This window comes from Thermothielavioides terrestris, chromosome 1, assembly GCF_000226115.1.
Source record: "Thermothielavioides terrestris NRRL 8126 chromosome 1, complete sequence".
In the NCBI taxonomy this organism is placed as follows: Eukaryota; Fungi; Ascomycota; class Sordariomycetes; order Sordariales; family Chaetomiaceae; genus Thermothielavioides; species Thermothielavioides terrestris.
In genome coordinates this window covers 2,059,017-2,079,208 of record NC_016457.1, presented here as the reverse complement: position 1 = coordinate 2,079,208, position 20,192 = coordinate 2,059,017, and the positions used below count along the sequence as shown (strand labels likewise).

Here is a 20,192-nt window from a genome sequence, read left to right as displayed (position 1 = left end):
TCCCTTCCCGCCAGTTGATGACGCATTTACAAACAACACACAAGACCATGAAGAAAAAGCGGGAAAAAACAAGACCACAGACACCAGATGCAGTGCCGTGCCACCTCATTGCCACCCTCAAGCTATGCTATGCTCCGCCGAACCATAAACAGCCCCGTCTGTTGCGCCGGACCACACCAGGACAAGCAAGAGGAAAACATAATCATTCATTTGCCTCGAGAGGGAGACCAAGATCCCCGAAAAATGCACAAAAGAAGGAAAAAATATGGAAGAAGATGCCAAGCCTCGGCAAGACCTCGCGCAGGGCAGCAGTCGCAGCAACCGCGTCCCAACCTGTCGCACCACCTCCTGAAACAGCAGCTGAGCCTTCTCAAGTGAGGTCGATGTGATCCGAGTGCCGGACCAACTCGGCCTTCGCCACCACCGGGCTACTAGACAGCTTGCGGGTCCCGTCCAGGACGAAGAGGCTGCCGGTATGCGCCGCCCGGGTTTTCACCAGCTGCCCGCGCGGCTGCTGCCTCCCAACAGCCGGTGAGGAGAGCGTCGTTCTCTTCCGCCCTTGGTTCGTGGATCTTGCCGGTGTCGATTTGTAGAACGACTTGGCGTCGACTTCGGCGATGTGGTCCCCGTCCTCATCTGACTCTGCCGACGAAGATGACGAGAGTTGCTCGATGAAGTGCGGGTCGTCCCGCCGCTCAGGCGAGGACCTGGGGACTGCTTCCACTTCGGGCGATTCGATCGACGGGAGGATGGCGATGTCCTCCTTGGGAGGGTTGGGAACCACGTCATCGACACAACCATCCTGCCGAGGGGACTGTTTTGGCGAGACCCGGATGGGCGCTGACGCCGTGGACGGTGAATGAGCGCTCACAGTGTCTCGCTGATCGCGGGGAGCTGGCTCAATCTCGGTTCCGCAAGCGGCTGCGGTCGTGGTCGAAGCCGGCCGTTCGGGGGAATCATCCCTGGCTGTCTGCATGCTGGTGGATGAGTTGGCGATCTCGCTGGCTTCTCGAGATGGGTTGCTGCTTGGCTCTGCACTCCCCTTGGGGGTGGATTTGGCAGCTGACGCTTCACGCCTTTTCCGCTTTTCCTTCAGTTGCTCTTTCTGATACATTTTCTGGTCAAATAGTATTGTGTCCCGCCAAAGCGCTCGGAGGGCTGATGGGCTGAACTCCCAATCCGGTCGTTCCTTTTGGAGCAAGGTCTGGATGAACCGATCGGGGTCTTTTACAAACTCCTGGATGTAGCCCAGAAGGTAGACGCCGCAGTCACAGAAGTTGTTTTGTTCGGGGATGTTGTTCGCCCTCATCCCCAATTGCGGAGGAGTGTTGCTGATGACCTTGTTGCGCTTGTGCTCAAACTCTGCGAGGAGATACTTCTTGAGGTGGGCGATGGCCTGGGGATGGCTTGAGCCCAGTGAGTCTAGAGTGATGATTCTTGGGTCCTCCAATCTGTACGTCCTCGTACCAGCCTTGGGTTTTCTGGTTTGATTTTCTCCAGCATTCGAGGACGAGTTTTTACCGCTGTTCATATCGCGAGAGTCCAGGTCCACGATGTCTGATGTGACAAGAATCGGCTCTTCCGTCGGAGCAGCCTCAGACGGCGCATCCGTGGGCCGCTTCTCGAATCCGTCCGTCATCTCCTCGTCAGATGATTCACGATCAGCTCTGCTTGCGATGCCGCTGCTCGCACCGCCCTCGGTCTTGTCCGAGGTCCCTCTCCAGTCGGGATCCAACTTGCCCGGGTTGCAAATGATCGCTACCCACCAGTGGAAGTGCTCGTTGACGGGGACAACGATGTAGTCGTAGGACAGCAAATCTACCTTCGCGGTCCAACTCTTCACGCCGTCGTAGTTGATAGCGCCCCTGCCTGCTTTGAGCTTTTCATAGAAGAATGAGTTGTGCAGATAGACGCGCTTATTCAGATCTTGGTGCCTCGAACCGAACTTGTCGAAGAGGTACCGGAGACCGAATCCGATGAGATTGTCGTTCAAGCATTCGCCCTCATCGAGTCTGGGGATGTCTTCCTTGTTCACCGTCGTGCGGTTGAAGACTAGGGGTATCTTCCAGTTCTCTGACCATTGCGGATTCTCCTGGGACCAGCGACGGATGACTGGTTCGAGCGGCGTCATGGCTCTCTGCACCGAACCAGCAATCTGCCTCGTCCTCAACGAATGTGATCCGGATGAGATACGCGCATCCATTGGTTCAACGCGGGAACTTGAGGAGTTCTGATCTTTTGCTGAAGCTTGCATCTGGTGGCGGATGAGAGGCCGAGAGTTGGACCGCACAATATTTGCCGTCTCGAATTTCTCAATTGTTTGCGGCGCGGGATCCGGTGCATCATCCGACAGTTTCGTGCCTGACGATGCCATGCGGGCCCGAGCAACGTCCTGGTTTGCTTTTTCAAACATCACGCCAAGCTTGCGGCTAAATAGTCCGGACCATCAGCTTGATGCAATATTGGCGGGCACGTCGGGCATAAATACCTTTCCCTTTCCTGAAGGACTTGTATGCCCAGGCTCTTGCCAGCCCGACCAGCGACCCATGACGCATCGGCATTGCTTGATAACTGAAGGATCATCAGGCCCCCAATCGGCGTCGACGAGGCTTGATCCATCGACTGGGTGACTTTGATGTAGTTGCTCTGCGGGTGGTAGGTCAATGTCTTCGCTTTCCCGGTGATCTTCAGCCAGCGGTGCGGCTCTGCAAGTTTGCCGTCTTCTGTAAAGGCAAGCAACTCAGCACCTTCGGCTTGCCGGAGGAAGCACGAGCCTTGCCCTTCGCTCGCCGCATATCGAAGGTTTGGCTGGCACACGGCTGCCTCCACACGGACACCCATAGCAGCGGCACGAGTGCCTTGCTTATTTTCCCACCTGGTCGCGTTAATATCTCCCCTCCGAGACAGGCTGGGAGCGCCGTGCCTGGGTGAGTCCTCATTCGACGGTCGGGTGCTGGCCTGTGACGCTCCTTTGCTGTTGCTCTCTTCGCCCAGCTCATCGCGATCGTCGGCAATCTCGCACCTTGGGCGTTTTTTGCCCTGAGTAAGGCCATGAGACTGCTTGCCCGTCTGGGTAGATTTCCCGAGAATGAATTCATCCGCTGGGTCGCGGACAAGGGTGCTTGGCCGGGTTCCAGCTGCGGACACCAGGCGAGCAGTCCGTTGGCGGCCGGGCGCGGGCTTCTGTGCTGGGGCGAGTTCGTCGAAACTCTCAATCAGCTCCGGCGTGTCGAATCTCCCAGCCTGTCTCGTAAGCTCGGTCATGTTGGCGGGACGGCCCGCCTGAGACCGACGGCTACGCCTGTTCGACCGTCCCGGATTGGACTGGCTGAGCGCTTCCACGGTCTGGAACTCGGATACACCAGGTGACCCGGAGTGGACCAAGCTCGATTGACTTTCATGGCGCTCAGTCCTCGACGTCACATCCTGGTCGATGTCAATTATCTCCTCGTCGGGGACGATGAGACGAGCGCTGGTGTACAGCTTTTGCCGTTTCGGCGGGGAAGGTTGGGTGGGAGCATCGGTGGTGCCGGTCTGCTGGACTGCGGGCGAAGAGCTGGGGCCAGAGTTGAGAGTGTCAAGGTGCGTCCGAGGCGCGAACGGCTTCTATCTCATCATGGTCAGTCACGGGTGCGCGGGAGGTGCTCGGCGAGTTTGAACATACCCTGGGGAACGGCGGAGGCATTCTAACTGCGCCCTTCAAAGATCTGTATCAGGGTATTTATGTATGGTCAGACTCTGTTCGGGCGGGCGGTCGGTCGGTCGGTAGCCATGCCCAGGGTGGAATCCATACCCATAGTCCGGAAACGAGTGTGCGGTTCTGTGAAACTCGAGACTAGTCCTGCTGTTGCGCCCGTCAGACCTCGGTCTCGGCAAGGTTTCGCCGACTGCAAAACGCACGTTTTCGACCTTTGCGCATCCTGAGAGCCTGGCGCACTGGTGGGTTTCCCTTCAATCGGGCCAGCGGCTGCGGACGTGCTCGGGGGTTCTGTCGAGTTTCTTCGATCCGGCCGCCGGGTCGAGCAATGGGGTGGGTCTCTACGCGAGTCGCGGGCCATTTTTTAGCTGCTTGCAACGGTGGTAGTGGGGTATTCAACATGGGGTGTCACAGCGACAACATACTGTGGGAGCTCCAGCTTAAGAGCACCGCAGGCAACCAAATGCTCACGGGGCGTGTATTGTCTGGTATTTGGGGTATTTCAAGAGCATCATTGACGGCGTGGTGAAACCAGCCCAAGTTGCGTCAAAGGGACCTGAGGCTGATAGGTATGATGTCGGTCACGAGGCAGCAATCAGACGCCCCGATGCGGCGGCACTTGCCGGCCGGGGATTAACTTAGAGCGCTGCGGGATTCATACCCAGCCAATCAAATCTCTCCTGTAACCCTAACTTGGATCTCTCGCGGTGAAGTGAATGCTTGGGCGAACAGCCTCTGCTGTTGAACTACACAACATTGCAATGTAGCATGAGTCGAAAAGAGCACCAACAGAAGAAGTGCGATGTCCCTACGCAGTAGGTAGATGGCTCATAGATCCCAACACGTCGGATACAGGCATCCGTTTGTTGTTCGCTTGGTCAACAGAATAAAGCAGTTCATGACCACTCTAGGGACCTTGGAAGTCCGGGACCTGGCGGGAGCTTGGCCGCATACAACATACAAAGTAGATGCATGTGCTTTTATCATACTGGATCGAGATCCCATCGGCCACCCGTACGCTAACTCTCTTATCAGTAATGCAAGGCCATCGCTAGCTGGACAGATACGGAGTAACATCGACCGTCATCCCGCCGGATCATTCCCCTCTGTGTGGGGCGATCAACCGGGGCCGGGCTGCTGCAGGCTCGGCACGGAGCCGCCAACCGATCGGGCCAAACCAGGCCAAGGCCTCCGCATGGGCGGATAAAATTACCGGAAGTCACGTAACTTTGTTGTCAGGGCATCGGATCCGTCCGGTGCATCCTTTCAGAGCGACATCGTGTACCATCTTGTAAAAGAGCCCGGCCCCGTCCCCAACCGGCTTGTTGCCGCTTCTTCACTCCTCCTTCCAATATGAGCAAGCAGAAACAGAGCCATATTGAACGGACGGCAAATGAGCCCCGTGATGAGGTAGGCGTGGCCCTCCGGTTCCATATTCCCCGGCGAGGAGACCAGCCTAACTCAGCTCTCCAGTCCCTCCACACCCTCACGATTTCAGACATCACTGTAGTCTCCCCAACCATCCGCCTTTTCCGCCTGGAGATCCCTCCTCACCACACCATCAAAGTGAGCCGCCTCCGTCTCCGCCTCCTCCATCCCTCCCTGCTCCATCACCATAACTATGTCCTCTATCTATTTTCACCTAGATAACTCATTTCCAACGCTCAGTTCCTCCCGGGGCAATGGGTCGATCTCTACCCACCCCCGCACACTGGCATCAAGAAACCAGGCGGCTTCACCATCACCTCCTCCCCCTCCTTAGCCGTCGCCCGGCGGCCGCCAGCGGCCACCCACCGACACAGCCCAGATGACGAAGCCCAGCCAGAGCCCACCACCGCAGCATCCCCTTCTCCAGCTTACCTCGAGCTAGCAATCCAATCCTCCCCCACCAACCCACCCGCAGCCTACCTCTTCCAGCCGGCCGCCGAGCTGCTCCGCAACGAGGTGCGAGTCCGCATCGGCGGCAGCTTCGTGTTCCCGCCGCCCGCAGCGGCCCTCGCTCCCCCGCCGCTGCGCAAGGCGGTGTTCGTCGCCGGCGGGATGGGCATCAACCCGCTCATGAGCATGCTCAGCTTCATTGGCGAGCAGCGGGATCGCTGGGCGGGTTTGGAAGTGCGGGTGCTGTATAGCGTGAGGGATCCCCGTCACGTGCTGCGAAATGACAGTAGGGTTGGTGGTGGTGGTGGTGATGATGATGGTGAAAGAAGAGTGGAGGCAAGCGAGATACTTTTCCTTGAGCGGATCGTGGGGTTGTTTGAAAGCGGCAGCGTGAAAGGAGGGTTGAGGTTATTCCTGACGGGCGGGACGGCGCCATCCAGTGTCCAGGACGGGAACACGAGAGGGGAAAAGGATGTGGTAAGGTGCAATAACGGGGCTAAGGTGCCGTTTTTGAGAAGGAGGATGTCTGTTAGCGATGTGGAACAGGCCGTTGGGGAGGATAAGGAAGCCGCAGTAGTGTACATATGCGGAGTACCGCTCATGACGGATCAGTTTGTGGAGGCCCTGGTGTCCCCTGCAGGGCTCGGTATGCAGCAGAAGAGGGTCTTGTTCGAGAAGTGGTGGTAAAACCCCTCGGCGAGATTCGTAGAATGTATGTTCTGCTGAACTAGCCTCTCAACATTGCAACATGCCGTCTGCCCACCCCAATCCTCAGCCTCCCCCTCCGCCTTGGGCAGATACTAACACACGGCTATGATAGCTTCCTTAAGCACCCTGATAAACGTGCCACATCCATTGAGGCAGGATCAGCCTAGCCTCAACCCGTTCATCACGGCCAGAGCATTGAGTGTATGCACTGTCAAATTAGACCAGCGACACTGCCGGCCGCAGCCGCGGCCGCTTCAGTTCCGGTCTCCCATGCCCCGCTGAACAGCATTGCCACGCTCACCTGACTTGGGCACATCGTGACCGAGCACTTCGCCCAACAACTTACGGGGCGACCCCTTGAAGCTCTTCTTGCGAAGCCTCGCGAACAGCGACCCACCGCCTCCGCGGTCTGTCCCGGGACTATCGTCACGGCGAGCAGCAAGGGTAGCCGCCCGCATCCGAGCCGGCGAAGGACTGCGGTTAATCCATTCCGACTCGCTGAGGGTCATCCGCTCCAATGGAAAAAGATCTTGCTTCGAATAGAAATCGCACGGCGAAGACTGCCTGGAAATCGATGCCTCGGGCGACGTTGTCTTCTTGGGCGAGCTAAAAAGGGCGATGCCTCGTTCTAGAACGCTGCCAGTTGTAGGCAAATAACGGCCAGGAGAAAGTTTCGCATCGGAGAAAGAGTCAGTCGCGGAATTCGAAGATGCGTCGTAGTCCGAAATCGAGTAGTCCGCAGGATGCGGCTCGTCATCAGGATTGGTGCTGAGGGTCGAGTTGGACGGTGGGAGCTGAACCAGTCGTGCGATACCGACTTCAACGTCGCCAGAATATAGACGTCCTTCTTCAACTTCCTGGAGAAGCGAAGGGGTTATCGAGAAGGTGGCAGATCCAGCAGACCCCACAGAAGATGGTCTTGAGAACCTCCGAGGCTCTTCTACTGGGAGCTCTGGCAGGGGACGTTGCAAATATGACTCGCCAGATGCGTCTCTCAGCGCCTTACTTGGCTGAGGGACTCGGAAGCTGGCTGGCACTGCTGGAAAAAGCTCCGGCGGAGTCTTGAGAGAGTACTGTGTTGCGCCGTCGCGGCCTTGTTCTCCGGCAGCAAGGTTCTCGCCACAATCGTGAAACACCGCCTCGTCCGAGGTCCTTGATCGGTATGACGGAGGTTCTGATCCGTTGTCTGATCCCTTTGAGCTATGGTTTGCTTCGGCGATACTTCTGAGCGCCTTCGGCGAGAGAGAACAGAGAAGCTCAAGTTCGGTTGCCGGGATGAGGTTCAGCTCCTGAAGGTTCTTCAACGAACGATAGTGAAGCCTAAAAGACGCAAATGGCGCGTCCTTCGCGTCCAAGAGGTGCCAGTCGTAGAAGCACGCATCTTGTGGTTGATCTAGAAGGCCAATGCTAGGGGCACTGGAGAGTCTAGGTCAGATAGCGGTCGGGCAGGGACGGAAGAAGGGAACGGGCAATTAGCGCCAAGTACTCACGCAATCCCATAGTTATCCTGAAATCGAAACTCTTCCACTCTCGGTGCTCGAGCCCTCCTCTCCTTTGCGCGGAAGACCTGTATCTCGATGAGACCGCCGTCTTCGGCCACGGACTTGTGCTCCTGTCCAGGCAGGAACACAAAGTTGCGTCCCTCAAATCCAACTTGGTCATCGTATAACGCACATGGTGCCCACAGCGACTTGACGACCTTGCCACTGGGGCGGGCCTTCGGGTCTATGCCCCAGGCCGCAATGGGCCGGCCATTCATGTAGAGGCGGAAGAAGATGTACTTGCAAGGGGCAAGCGGCGCATTGTTGACATTGTAGTTGACGGCAAACGGAGTAGCTGACGCCGTCAGTTCACGTCATGATCATATATCTGATGAGTGTGCCTCGGCGTGGATGGACGGACCAGGAATAGAGGGTATGTAAACCGAAACAGTCGGGCCGGTTCTGCGGTTGGGACTACCCCGAGTATTCTCGAGAATTCTGGCATATGCGCCATCATGATGCGGGTATTCCGGGATCCGCTCGTCGTCGGGTTTTGTGGTCAGGAAGACCTCGATGCCTCGGAGGCAGGGCATTGTGAGTCAATCTCGACAAGTGGCAAGCCGGAAACGGCCAGAAAACACCAACAGCATTAGGAAGGTAGTGAGAAAGAACCGGTCGAGTTCCTCGAGTTCCCACCAGAGGAAGACTGAGGTTTCACTGAAATGCGTCAATCGTGCTGAGGGAAACGACGGGAAGTGGTGTTGAGCGGATTGGGAAAGCACTGGCCGCCTCGGGCGCCAGTTGAGCTTTCCGGTTTTCTGCAGCCGGATGGCTGATGGTGGTCTTTGAAAATCAGGGCCGCTTTATGCGCAAATGACCTGGATTCCTTGCACCTGTGCGGCTACCTGGACCGCGCCTCGCAAAGCACTTGATGGCTGGAGTGAAACATGCGGCTATAGCACGCCGGCAACCCGACCACCACTTACTTCCCTGACCCGCACTGGCACGTCAAGAACGCAACCAAGCACTAGCAAGATACACACCCACACCCACCCGTAATGCCACCAGCGTCGCCCTCAGCTCGTTCCCAGCACCTTCTTTGTGTCGTCCTCCTTGTCTAACAGGCCGAGGTTCCGTATTTGGCCGGCGGTTGGAGGGTTTTCTTGCAGCTTCTTGGCCTCGGCCTGTCTATACGCAGCCTGAAGCACCTTCACCCTCGCAGCCTGTAGAACGATCAATTGGGGTCAGCCCGTCATTCGTCCGAGTGAATTGCGACGGGGGCTTTTGGTGTCGGCAACGCACCTCCTTCCGGTGATGCAGGCATTCGTAGTAATCCTCCATGGCTGGGACGCACTTCTTCTTGCCGGAGTCGTCATCGTCGGAGCTGTTGACCACGTAGCATGAGAGCAGCTCCTGCCAGAAGGGGAAGCAGCGGGACGGGCCTGTGCCAGGTTCGGAGCCGAGCCGGGTCAGCAAGACGATGCAGGTTGGTGCCAACTAGTGGGCTGCATTGGGCCATTGGGTCGCAAAACTAGGCTCACCTCCATTCAAGCCGTAGCCAGACGCCATGTTGGGCTGTGGTTGAGCTTGAAGTTCAATGTGGCAGGCAATGCGTTCCGGCAAGTGTTCGCGATGTCGTCGGCTCACGCGAAGTTGTGTGCACGGGCCAACTGTGTAGCTCAAGAACATCCAATCGCCACAGGCGGCCCAACTCAAGCCACATACGCCACATATTTAGTCTGTGGTCGCGATGGCCCACTCTTTCATCAACCGCCTTCTTTAACGCACCGGGCAACGCCATTGACTACACCGCTTGCTCGTTCTTCAGGAACTGAAAGCAAATTGCTTGTTGACAATCAGTGAGAGAATCAGTTCAGAGCGACAAGAAGCCACTTTACCTCGCAGGACTTTGTTGTTTTTGACTGAACATGACCGATTACGGTATCGCGTGAAGAGCCATCAGGAAAATACATGCTTTGGCAGGCCACGCGCATACCGCCTACGTGGGTGAGGAGTTCTGGGAGCGATCCGCAGAACTGGGTGGTTGGCATTGACATTCCGCCGTCAACCCCAGGTGGTTGGGGCTCACCTCGGCTGCACCTGTTTGCTATGATGATGACTCGGTTTCCAGGTCACAGGGGCTGAGGCAAGGTCCACTGCATCTGTTCTCGCGCTTTGGTCACGAATCACACTCATCTTCTCCACGTTATTCTTGAAGGTCGCGCTTTGGGTAGAGCAAAGCATCGTCTGTTTGACAGGCTGCGAGGCTACAGGATCATGTGGCTTAACAGACAATCAGCCCGAATTACACATTAGAAACTCCAAATGCCTCCTGGCCTCTGGCACCTCAAAGAACCCGTAGGTTCCTTTGAGGGCTTTGCAAAATATAACCGTGGAGCGGGGCTTGTTTCGTTTCGCGGTGAAAGGAACCTAGGAGAATACGGATTACTCCGTGGGGTAAGTGAGACTTGCCGACTCTTTATCCGACTTTTTCTGGAAGTTGAACGGAAAAGAGAACAATGAGAACGGAATCGAGGTTGGCGTGACATACGAAAGAGCAATATCCATCACCAGCCTACAATGGAACCTACCAGGTATATACGTCTCACCCCGGCTGCCCATTGCTGGTAACATCTGTCCTACCTCAGTTTGGGCCACATAGCTACAACACAACGGTAAACTCGGGAGCCGTGATCACAAAGTACCTATTTGAGGAGAGATGCAAACACCTGTTATGAGTGGTGAAATATACGAGGAGCACAGTGCTTGGGTCTACGATGCAGACCAGAGACGCTGGCTCCCTGTTGCCATGCCTGCTCCCACGATTACCCGGCTTGACAGTGAGACAGCGGATGCAATGAAAAACAAGATACATGCTGGAGCCAGACACCTAATCAAAGAGCACATTGATGAGGCGGCTGGGGATGTCTTGGGCATCACTGTTACCAACGAGGGACAGCTAACTTTCCCTACCAAGCAAGACTTCGGCCAGAATCAGTTGGCCCACTGGCCTCTCTTTGGGCACCACTGGCCTCTTCTTGGGCAGTTCGCAATGCCGGAAGGGCTTTTCAAGGCAGCCCTGCGGTCAGAAGTTACAAAGCTCGGTCATCTTTCTGTCGATGTTGACCTGCTTTCGAGTTCGGGCACAGGCGCACGCGTCGTCAAGTACAGCGCGCATTGGAACAAGGTCGGCCAAACCGGGCAAGAGAACAACAACTGCGCCCGAATACAACGGCAACAAAGCGCCCCGAAACAGCTCACGGACTCGGCGGCAGCAGTCACCAGCGACCCAGCCGGCAAAGACGACAAGGAGCACGGTGGCCCTGGCCGCCGGAAGCGCTCCCAAACCGTGGCTGGCTTGTCGTCGCCTTCCCCCGGACGGGCCGTGAAGATGGGCAGGAAGTCCGGCCCGGCGCCGGAGCCGCGGGCGGTACGGAGGAGTCCACGACTGCGGCAGAGGGCGTGAAAACGCCAATGTCGGGTTAGATGATGGGACAGGTTGAGGGTGGTACATGGAAGTTTGGAGATTGGTTTGTGTACCTAGACTGTTTTCCACATTACCAAAGAGTTAGACCAACAATCCGTCCACGGCGCATGATTTGCGAAGCTCAAGTTCATCCCGCACAGAGGATTCGCCGAGGGTTCGCTGGGGGCGTGTAACCCCCGAAGACGGGAGGCGGAAGTGGGGCCCGGCTTGGCGCGGCACGACCCACTGAAGGCTAACCAAGCACTGAGCAGGCGGCCCAACCCCTGCAATGCCAAGCTGGGAATGTGTTCACAGAGGCAAGCAGGTCGCTTGTTGAAGCTCCCTCTTGACTTCGGCACGGCACCCGACGGCAAGCAGATCAACCCGCCATGAGCCCGACTGTCAGCCCCTCGATCCGCCGGTAACCGCGCCCACAACTAGCGACAAGCGCCTGCTGTGAAGATGTCGCTATTACTCTCTCCGGCCAAGCTAGTGCTGCTGGCCGTGCACCTGGCCGTCAATGGCGACGTCGCCAGCTTGGCGACCCTCGCTGCCCGCCACAGCACCATCCTTCGCAAGGACCTGCTACTGCGCATCCTCCTGACATACCTGCCCGAGACGCTTCCATCAACCCAGTATGTCAATTTCGTCCAGCAGCTCGAGCAGGGTGTCTTTTCGGACACGGCAGGTCAGGAGGTGGATTGCTCGTCGGTCGCCAATCTCGAGGAAGACGAAGCGGCAAGGAAGGTCAAGAAGCTCCGCCTGCTTCCGTTGGCGCTCCCCGATTTGCCCGTGGAGGCTGCCGAAGATGTGCTCACTCAGTTTCTGTTGCACCGCGCATACAAGGTGGACGAGGAGGCCGGGCTGCTGGACGAACTGCCGGCCTTGCTGCTCCCGTTCCTCGAGCACTCCCCGTGCATCCGAAACCTGCTCGTGTCGGCGATTCTTCCGCTTCTCAGACGGAACTGCGAATACTATCCCCACGATCCGATCCCGTACACACTTCACGCGTTTCAGCAGCTGCCAGATCGTGTTGCTGTGAGCCTCCTGCTGTCGCAGACCGGCAAGTGGGACGCTGACCTGCCCTCGGTTGGACGGGACTTGCGCGGTTTGATAGGTCCCTGGTTATCAGAAGAGCGGAGATGGAAACAGGGGAACGATGCCGCCGAACCCCCAGGAGAGTCATTATCAGGGGCTGCGGACGGCGCCCTGTGCCCTGGATGGGAAGAGGTCCTCCATTGGCTAATAACTCACGCGTCAAAGAATTGGAAGGTTGCCGTCCACGCGGTACAGCAATGGGATGGTCCCACGGATGTCGACCTTGGTGGCTGGTCGTCATTGGGACTGGGCGACCCCCAAATCGATCAGCTAAGGCAGAGCTACGCGCGGGCGGCACTGGCGTCTGCCTACCTCATCCCGGAGGCATCACTGGAAGCCTTGGAGGGAGCATATAGCGTCGTCGCTAAAGTCGCGAACCTACGCGGTCTAGAGCCTGTTTCGACGCTCGCCTCAGCGCTGGCCGTTCTGCCGCCGCTCGCAGAGCAGATCCCAGACGAGATTATGACTGCAAAGACCGCGACATACATGCGCAATGATCTTCTCATCCCGTCAAACATACTAACCACACCAACAGACGCCTCGGTGGCGTTTCTACAAGCCCTTGCCCTTAGTGCACACATCCTCACCCGCGTTGGCTGTCCGTGCACACTACGTAGAGCTGGGGAGCTAGCCTTGCTTCAGGATGAGCGAGAGCAAAAGGCCGAAGCAACAAAACTTATCCATATCTTAAGCAACAATGGGCCGAAGACGGACGACAAGTTCTGGGTCAAGGCAAGGAACGAGATACTGTGGTTGAGGGACTGGGGAGCAGAAGACGGCTGGTCCACGGATGCCGTTCCTCGGGGTGTTTTCAGCCAGGTCAAGCGGGACTTCCTAGAGCTCGAGATCTTGAAGGCATTGCTATCCAACACCCGTGAGTCCGCCGGCTGTTGTCCTACGGCCAGGGCTGACCACTGCAGGCTATCCATTGGCACGGTCAATCTACGAAGACGCTCCGGACCGGCCGCTCGATAAGAAGCTGCTGCAAGACACAATCTACGCCACAGCGTTGGCCGCCTACGACAACGCATCCAACCCTAATCGCACCCGCGGCGGACTTAAGAAGTGCGATGACATGTAAGTCGTCATGTCCGTCAGTTCCCTACCTCTCTCTGCTCACGACATCAGAATCAAGGCGTTCCCAAAGACTGTACGTGCCTCGGATTCTCAAGCGAAGCGGATTGAGGCGCTTCTCCAAGCCACACATTCCCTGAGCGACCACCGCCTCGTGCTCAAGCAGGGCGAGCCCTTCACACCGGTCGTACTGCGTGTTCACTCGGACCCGATCTCCATCATCGCCAAGATCCTCGAGCAGAACCCCAAGAGTTACACCCAACTCCACGACCTCCTTCGCCTTGGCGCCCTCATGGTAGAAGCCGGGCTCACCACCCGCGAGAAGGGCCACATCACCGCCGAACAAGAGACAAGCGAGCGCGCGAGCACCGAACACCGCATAACAGCCATCTGCATCAACGCAGCCCTTGCAGAAGACGACTTCGAAACGGCCTACTCCTACGTCGTCAACCGCCTCTCTCCGCGTTCCTCCACGACCGTTGCCCCCCGCGACGACTTCGCATGGCGCGCCGCCCTGCAAGCAGGCAAGTACCGGCGCACCGCGCGCACGCTCCCGCCGACGCACCTCGGCACGGCCTCGGCCAACGCCGACGTGCGCCACCTCGAGCAGCGCATCGAGTGCCTCGCCACGGCGCTGCGCATCGCCCCGCCCGCCACGCTGCACGAGATCGTCAACGCGTTCCGCCGCGCCGAGGAGGAGCTGGAGGCGGCGCTGCGCGAGGAGGCGCTGCGCGAAGACGAGTGGGATGCCCGCGGCGACGCGATCCGCGCCACGGGCATCGGTGCCAGCGCCAAGACCGCCACCGTGCCGGGCGCGGCGTTCGCGACAGCAGCGGCAACGACCCAGGCTGCGCCGCCGCAGCGTCACCAGCGCCAGAGGGACGCGGACGAAGACGCCGCGCCCATGTCGCTGTTCGACCTCAGCCGCGCCACCGTGCTGTCTGCGCAGCGGAACCTGTCCGCGCTATCGGGCCTGCAGCGGTCGGCTGGCTTTGGCCGGTTGGGAGGAGGCGGTAGAAGTAGTGGTGGTGGTGGTGATGCCGGCGGCAGGAGCAGCCTGGACCAGCGGCCGCTGTCGGCGGCCGGGTCGGCGGCGTCGGCTGGAAGCGGTGGTGGCGGCGGCGGTGATGGGGAGGATACTACGAAGAGGGTGCGCAAGCGGGATCAGCTGCGGGAGGCGGCGATGGGAACGCTCGTCTCGGGAGTGGGTTGGTTAGTTGGCGCGCCGCCGCCGTCGTCGATGCAGTCCAGGGAGTGACTGGGGGGTTGGATGCTATGGTCCGCTTATGCCCAGAGTTGGTAGTGACGGTTTGGGGTTTGAGAGGAGTAGTTGTGTGAATACCCTGAAGTGCGTTGCCGCGGCGGCTGTGTCCACCATTCGAGTCACCTTGACCTGAGGTTTATTGGATACCGTACAAGCCGGTGTACCTTATGCATCCAGATCATCACTGGCAACAAACTCAGATCCCGCTGTGTATTATTCCTCGATTGAGCAACCCGTGGAAGCCAGTTAAATGAGTACCAGTGCAGAATCCCATCCGATGCCGAGACCTCATGGCATTTCCCAACTCCGTTCCTCCGCCGATAAAATCCCTGAGCCCATCTTTAGCAATACAGTACGAACCGTGATATGCCTACCGTCTAATATGAGGTACCACATAACAAATATAGCGCATCGTCTCCTTGCGCCGTCACCGCCTCTCCGCCCTAAAGACGCCAGTCAAAGCGTCCGCGAAAGCCACATCTACTCCGAATCCGAGTCACCGTCCATACCGAGCAACGTCTTGTCCACTTCGTCCAACTCATCCTCCCCTTCGCCGTCGCCCTCTCCCTCATTCTCACCTTCACCTTCAACCTCGTCACCATCGCCATCTCCTAATCCAAGCAGCTCCCTGTCCACGTCATCCAGATCATCCGCATCATCCATGGGCGTATCCTCATTTGTGTCAACATGCCTCACGCCGTTGGTCTCCCTGCGCGCAGGCTGGCTGCTCTGCAGGCGCCGCGCGTGGAGCATGACCTCGGTCTCATCTTCCGTCTCGGCCGGGTCGATCGGCTCCTTCGACGGCGAGCCCTCGCCTTCGCCTTCGCCCTCACCGTCGCCCTCTCCATCGTCTTCATCGCCACGGCCAGTGCCGTTGCGCATCCTGGGCCGCTTCACGGGGGCGATAACACCCAGGGGCGGACCGTTGTGGCTCTCCCAGCGGGCAAGCCGGCGCTCGGCACGGCGGAAGGCCGCCGCGTAGGAGCTGACCTGCTCGCCAAAGTCGTCGGCTTCGTCCTTCAGCTGCGCGAGGCCGCCGTAGCCCCTCTCGCGCAGGCGCTTGGCATCTCCGTTGGCGACGGAGGACGAGTGCTTGCCGTTCCCGTGGACGACGGCTTCATCCTCTTCACTGTCGTCAAAGGGGTTCTGCATCTGGGCGAGCCGGGGAAGAGCGCGGATGATGGCCCCTTCGGCGCGGCGCAGCTTGCGAGCGCGGTGGTGGGTGCGGCGCATGCCCCGATCGAGAATGTACTCGACGCGCTGAGACCGGTTGCGTTCGACGGCGAGCTGGTGAGCTGTCGGCGGCCGGGGCTTACGCGGCACGATGCCCTCGATCGCGCGGTCGCCGCCGGGCGAGGAGCCGTCGAAGACCTGGTACTTAAGGGAGTGGGGTCCGCGGCGGCTAGTGCTTCCGAAGACGCCGCTCTGCCGTCCAAAGGCGCGGGGTGGCGGGGTCGACCTGACACTATCAAGGTCGCTCTCGTTTTTCGATGGTCGTATGCGCGGGAGGATTCCTGTTGTCGGTCCAATCTCGTCGCCCGCGGGGAAGCCCCGTCCTCGGCCGCCACCCCTCTTTGTCTGGCTCTCGGCCATGAACTGCTGGTCGGCCTCGATGATCTTGGCACGCATTTTCTGCTTGGCGTATCCGAACTCGATCTCCTCTTGGGTGTCGACATTTTCCTGTTCCTCCTCCTCCTCGGTCAGGAATTCCAGGCGGGGGATGCCCTGGTTGGCCACGTCGACACCGTAGTCCACTCCGGGGCCAAACGGGTTCTCCTCGCATCCTTCTTCTGTAAAGTCGGACTCAAGGTAGAACCACATGAGCCAGAGGAAGGCGCGTGCGCGGCTCTTGCTGCTGAAGTTGGTCTTCATCAGGAGATCATAGAACTCGTAGCCAGGAGGGAAATGCAATTCGGCGATCTTGGCTGCCGAATGACAGATAAGGAAGAGGAGATTGACCGGGTTGGTCCGTGGCACGTTGAGAGCCTTGACCTCGTCGAGACTGGCCGGCTCAGGCCGATCGTCACACCCACCCTTCAGAATGGACTTCAACCTGGGCGCATCTTGCAACTGTTTGTATGCGTGCGGGTCCTGGCGGGCCTGGAGCGACGGGATGGCGTGGTAGGTGCGCAGTTGTGCTCGCATCTCCGGGAAGACTGTTTGTGCGATGGTCAGCATTGCGTTTCGATACAAAGAACAGCAGCAGCAGCCGTGACGTACAATTCAGCGTTGTGTTCATGCGACCGATGTTGACGAGGAGGCAGACCATTGCCATCCCTTTGGCAGCATCGCGATCGCTCAGCAGCTTATCGCGGAGGACTTTGCTGGTCTTGCTGCTCCGGGACATGGTATCGATGTAGAGATCGGCGAAGCACTGCTTGCCCAGCCGGTCCTTTTCGTAACTGTTGGTAAAGACTTTGTCCTCGTTGTCGAAGATAGCCTTGAGGAAATCGTATTGGATGTCTTTTCTCCAGAGCGGCTCGCCATCTTCTTTCTTGAGATGCCGAATCTTGCCGATCGTAGTGCCGTTGGTCCCTTGTCCGTCATCTCGACCGCGCTTCTTCCCACGAGGCTGCCTCCCAGAAGGCTCGGGCGTGACGACGCCGGCCCTGCTGACGTCGTCCTCAGTGTGGACCGTCATGAACGATTTTTCGGCATGGAAGGGCGAACTAGGCATCTCGACGTCGGACATCAACGCCGAACTCGGTGTTGCAGCCATGGTGAACAGAAAAATGCGATGGGCTGAGGTGCTGGGGCGTTGGACAGTTGGTCGGTTTTATGAGCGAGCGGCGTCTCGCAAAACGCCAATGCGCATTTGAGGTCGTGGCGCTGCGCTCGGGCAACGCGATGCACGGGAATGCGCGGAATGCGCACGACAAGGGAACCGATTTAAGTTCAATCAGTGCGCACGCTGTTGGAGATAGAGGATGAGGATGAAAGGGAAAAAGAACGGGGTCGCCACCACAAATTGATGAAGCGATTGCGTGGCAGCCTCACAATTCGGATGCTTCGTGGGTGAGGAATTTTGGGATGAGTGATAGAGAGGCGCGGATGCCTGCCGCAGCTGCTTGAAGGCATCGCGTTCCGAGGAGCTGTCGCCAGGCTCATTTAGTTAATCCTCGTTTGGCGATCCAGGATATGCACGGCGGGTGACGCAGCGCAGCGCAGCGTGAGTGGGCCCACTGCCCGGCCACCTGGCCAAGCTTAAACCAGCGGCTTGGCGGGGGCCATCGTAATAATCACCAAGCGTGAGCAGAGGGTTAATGCCATCATCGTAACGTTCAATCAAATAGTACCTACCTAGGTACCCTCACGACCCTCACGGTAAGCACCAGTATGGTTACGATTTGGCGATGCTTTCTTTTGTTTCTCTACTGGCTCGTCTTTTGTCTGCATGGTGGGAATGTGTAGGAGATAAAATAAACTGAGATAAGGATTGGCCAACGGAAGACGCACTTTCTGCACCTTCCATTTCAAAGGCTTGTGGTACATACATTCATTACCTTATCTGACTTCAGGGGCGGAACACTGAAATCACAACTGGAGGCAGTGAAGACGCGCTGTTCAATATCCAGTCACGCAACGACCGAAAAGCTACATTCCATGCAATTCGCTTCGCGTTTCTTAACTTCAGCAACTTAGAGCACTCAGTCGGCTGGCTGTGAGAAACAATTGCGAAGATGGCACATGTCGCGAAGATACCCGTCATCGATGTCTCTGGCGACGGCGACCAGGCCCAGGTGGCCAGGGAGTTGGTCGACGCGGCGGTTGAGCACGGCTTTGTCTACATCAGGAACACTGGCAAGGACATACCCGTCGAGGCAATCGACGCGGCATTTGAGATGGTAAGTAATGCACTCGACGACTGTTCTCATCACATGTGTACCTCTTAGATACATTAGTTAGCCGTCTCCAGGCTGCTGACCCAGGCTACCTATAGTCCAGGAGGCTCTTCGATGCGCCCCTGAGCGAGAAACAAGCATGCACAATCCAACAAAACAACCGGGGAGTGAGTCGAGGCGTCATTCGAATACCACGGCTTACCTAGCTCTTTCTCTGACATGTATCCGCGTAGTGGTCCGCCATGAACTACGAGACGCTTGATCCAGCAAACCAGCGTGTAAGTTCAGCTTCTCCTTTCTAATTGCTGCGACTTTCGACTGACCATCTGGCAGGTCGGCGACTTCAAAGAGTGCGTGGGCACTGCCCCATGCTCATGGCCCAGACTGACATAGGCACTCATTATCAGAGCATTCAACTTTGGCGAGTTCGTCGACGGCAAAGCCCAGCAGCCCATCCCACCCACCATCGCAGCGGATGAGCCGCAAATCAGCGCCTTCCGCGACCTCTGCTACAACCTCTCGCTCAAGCTCAACACCCTGCTCGGCATTGGCCTCGAAGCATGTCCCCACTCCGCCCTTCCCCCTTTCCCTTTCCGCCTTCCCGTCCATCCACCCCTCAACGGACCATTAACCTCATATACACCAAGTAGGTAACCCCGCCGGATTTCTTCACCGCCGCCCACCTGCGCGCCCGCGGACCGTCCGGCACGATCCTGCGTTTCCTGCGGTACCCGCCGCGCAGCGACCTCTCTGACACCACGGCCGCCGATGTCCGCGCGGGTGCGCACTCCGACTACGGCTCGCTGACCCTGCTCTTCCGCCTGCGCGGCCAGCCGGGGCTCGAGGTGCTCGCGCGCGACGGCGTCACTTGGATGCCCGTGCCCGTCGTGCCGCCCGGCACCGAGCATGACCCGGCGCCGCCCATCCTGATGAACATTGGCGACCTGCTCTCGTACTGGACGAACGGGTTGCTGCGGAGTACCGTGCACAGGGTTGTATTTCCCGGGCCTGCTGCTGGTGCTGCCGCTTCGAGCGGTGGTGCCAATGGAGGTGAAGGGGAGGAAGGCGGTGCAGCCGGTGGCGGGATAGGCGTGCGTGTCGAGGGGGAGGTGGATGACGGCCCGCGGTATTCGATTGCCTACTTCTGTCACCCGTTTGGGGGCGCAGAGCTGGGGCCTGTGCCGAGTGAGCGGGTTAAGGGGTATAAGGGGGGGTTGGCGGAGGGGAATCCGTATGCGGAACGGAGGGTGCTGACGGCAGATGAGCACCTGCAGATGAGGTATGTTAGGCTTTTGTTTTTGACAGCTTACTGTTCTGTGTTATGGCTCATGTCTTGTGTTTGCTAAACTGTATGACAGGCTGAGGGCAAGCTATGCGCAGTTGTATAAGGGCAAGGAGTGAAGCGGTGCCTTACGGGGTAAACCTGGTGACGAGCGGCGCTTCATGTCCGCACACTGATATTTCGAGGGCATATTGAACTGAGACTTCGGGACACGATCAAGCATGCATTAGAGTCGCACTTGGATACGTGATCACCATATGAAAGCGCGAGCACTGTACCCTGGTGGTGGCGGTCGGTGTGATTCGAGAAGGAACGGAAGAAAAAAAAGGAAGGAAAGAAAGGAAAGAAAAAAAGGAAAAAGAAAAGAAGGAAAAGAAAAGAAAAAGAAAAGAAAAGGAAATG

The 20,192-nt window shown here is 58.1% G+C and overlaps 7 protein-coding genes across 7 annotated transcripts; 3 read left to right on the top strand and 4 right to left on the bottom strand.

Annotated features, from left to right (window-relative positions):
• Positions 1-239: 239 nt before the first annotated feature.
• THITE_2107246 (uncharacterized protein) lies at positions 240-4,121 on the bottom strand. The gene is made up of 4 exons (XM_003649024.1): positions 3,901-4,121; positions 3,665-3,844; positions 2,489-3,606; positions 240-2,429 (listed from the first exon to the last, which is right to left on the bottom strand). The coding sequence occupies exons 2-4, from the start codon at positions 3,683-3,685 to the stop codon at positions 371-373; spliced, it is 3,198 nt and encodes a 1,065-aa protein (XP_003649072.1). The 5' UTR covers positions 3,686-3,844; positions 3,901-4,121; the 3' UTR covers positions 240-370.
• Positions 4,122-5,050: 929 nt separating this feature from the next.
• Positions 5,051-6,262, top strand: THITE_2038515 (uncharacterized protein; the record flags this gene model as incomplete). Its single annotated transcript, XM_003649023.1, has 3 exons — positions 5,051-5,113; positions 5,366-5,845; positions 5,912-6,262. 3 exons carry the CDS (start codon positions 5,051-5,053, stop codon positions 6,260-6,262), a joined length of 894 nt encoding a protein of 297 aa, XP_003649071.1.
• A 137-nt stretch (positions 6,263-6,399) lies between these two features.
• Positions 6,400-8,789, bottom strand: THITE_2107242 (uncharacterized protein). The gene is made up of 4 exons (XM_003649022.1): positions 8,751-8,789; positions 8,186-8,481; positions 7,774-8,119; positions 6,400-7,699 (listed from the first exon to the last, which is right to left on the bottom strand). The coding sequence occupies exons 2-4, from the start codon at positions 8,355-8,357 to the stop codon at positions 6,538-6,540; spliced, it is 1,680 nt and encodes a 559-aa protein (XP_003649070.1). The 5' UTR covers positions 8,358-8,481; positions 8,751-8,789; the 3' UTR covers positions 6,400-6,537.
• Positions 8,790-8,831: 42 nt separating this feature from the next.
• On the bottom strand, positions 8,832-9,435 carry THITE_2107238 (uncharacterized protein). Its single transcript, XM_003649021.1, has 3 exons — positions 9,306-9,435; positions 9,067-9,206; positions 8,832-8,987 (listed from the first exon to the last, which is right to left on the bottom strand). Exons 1-3 carry the CDS (start codon positions 9,331-9,333, stop codon positions 8,841-8,843), a joined length of 315 nt encoding a protein of 104 aa, XP_003649069.1. The 5' UTR covers positions 9,334-9,435; the 3' UTR covers positions 8,832-8,840.
• A 2,153-nt stretch (positions 9,436-11,588) lies between these two features.
• On the top strand, positions 11,589-14,903 carry THITE_2107235 (uncharacterized protein). The gene is made up of 3 exons (XM_003649020.1): positions 11,589-13,202; positions 13,249-13,405; positions 13,457-14,903. Exons 1-3 carry the CDS (start codon positions 11,693-11,695, stop codon positions 14,658-14,660), a joined length of 2,871 nt encoding a protein of 956 aa, XP_003649068.1. The 5' UTR covers positions 11,589-11,692; the 3' UTR covers positions 14,661-14,903.
• THITE_2107232 (INO80 chromatin remodeling complex Ies1-like protein) lies at positions 14,783-17,473 on the bottom strand. The gene is made up of 2 exons (XM_003649019.1): positions 16,887-17,473; positions 14,783-16,822 (listed from the first exon to the last, which is right to left on the bottom strand). Exons 1-2 carry the CDS (start codon positions 17,383-17,385, stop codon positions 15,147-15,149), a joined length of 2,175 nt encoding a protein of 724 aa, XP_003649067.1. The 5' UTR covers positions 17,386-17,473; the 3' UTR covers positions 14,783-15,146.
• An 873-nt stretch (positions 17,474-18,346) lies between these two features.
• Positions 18,347-19,909, top strand: THITE_120638 (uncharacterized protein; the record flags this gene model as incomplete). Its single annotated transcript, XM_003649018.1, has 7 exons — positions 18,347-18,511; positions 18,607-18,675; positions 18,742-18,786; positions 18,842-18,858; positions 18,916-19,066; positions 19,159-19,787; positions 19,867-19,909. 7 exons carry the CDS (start codon positions 18,347-18,349, stop codon positions 19,907-19,909), a joined length of 1,119 nt encoding a protein of 372 aa, XP_003649066.1.
• Between the last annotated feature and the right edge of the window lie 283 nt (positions 19,910-20,192).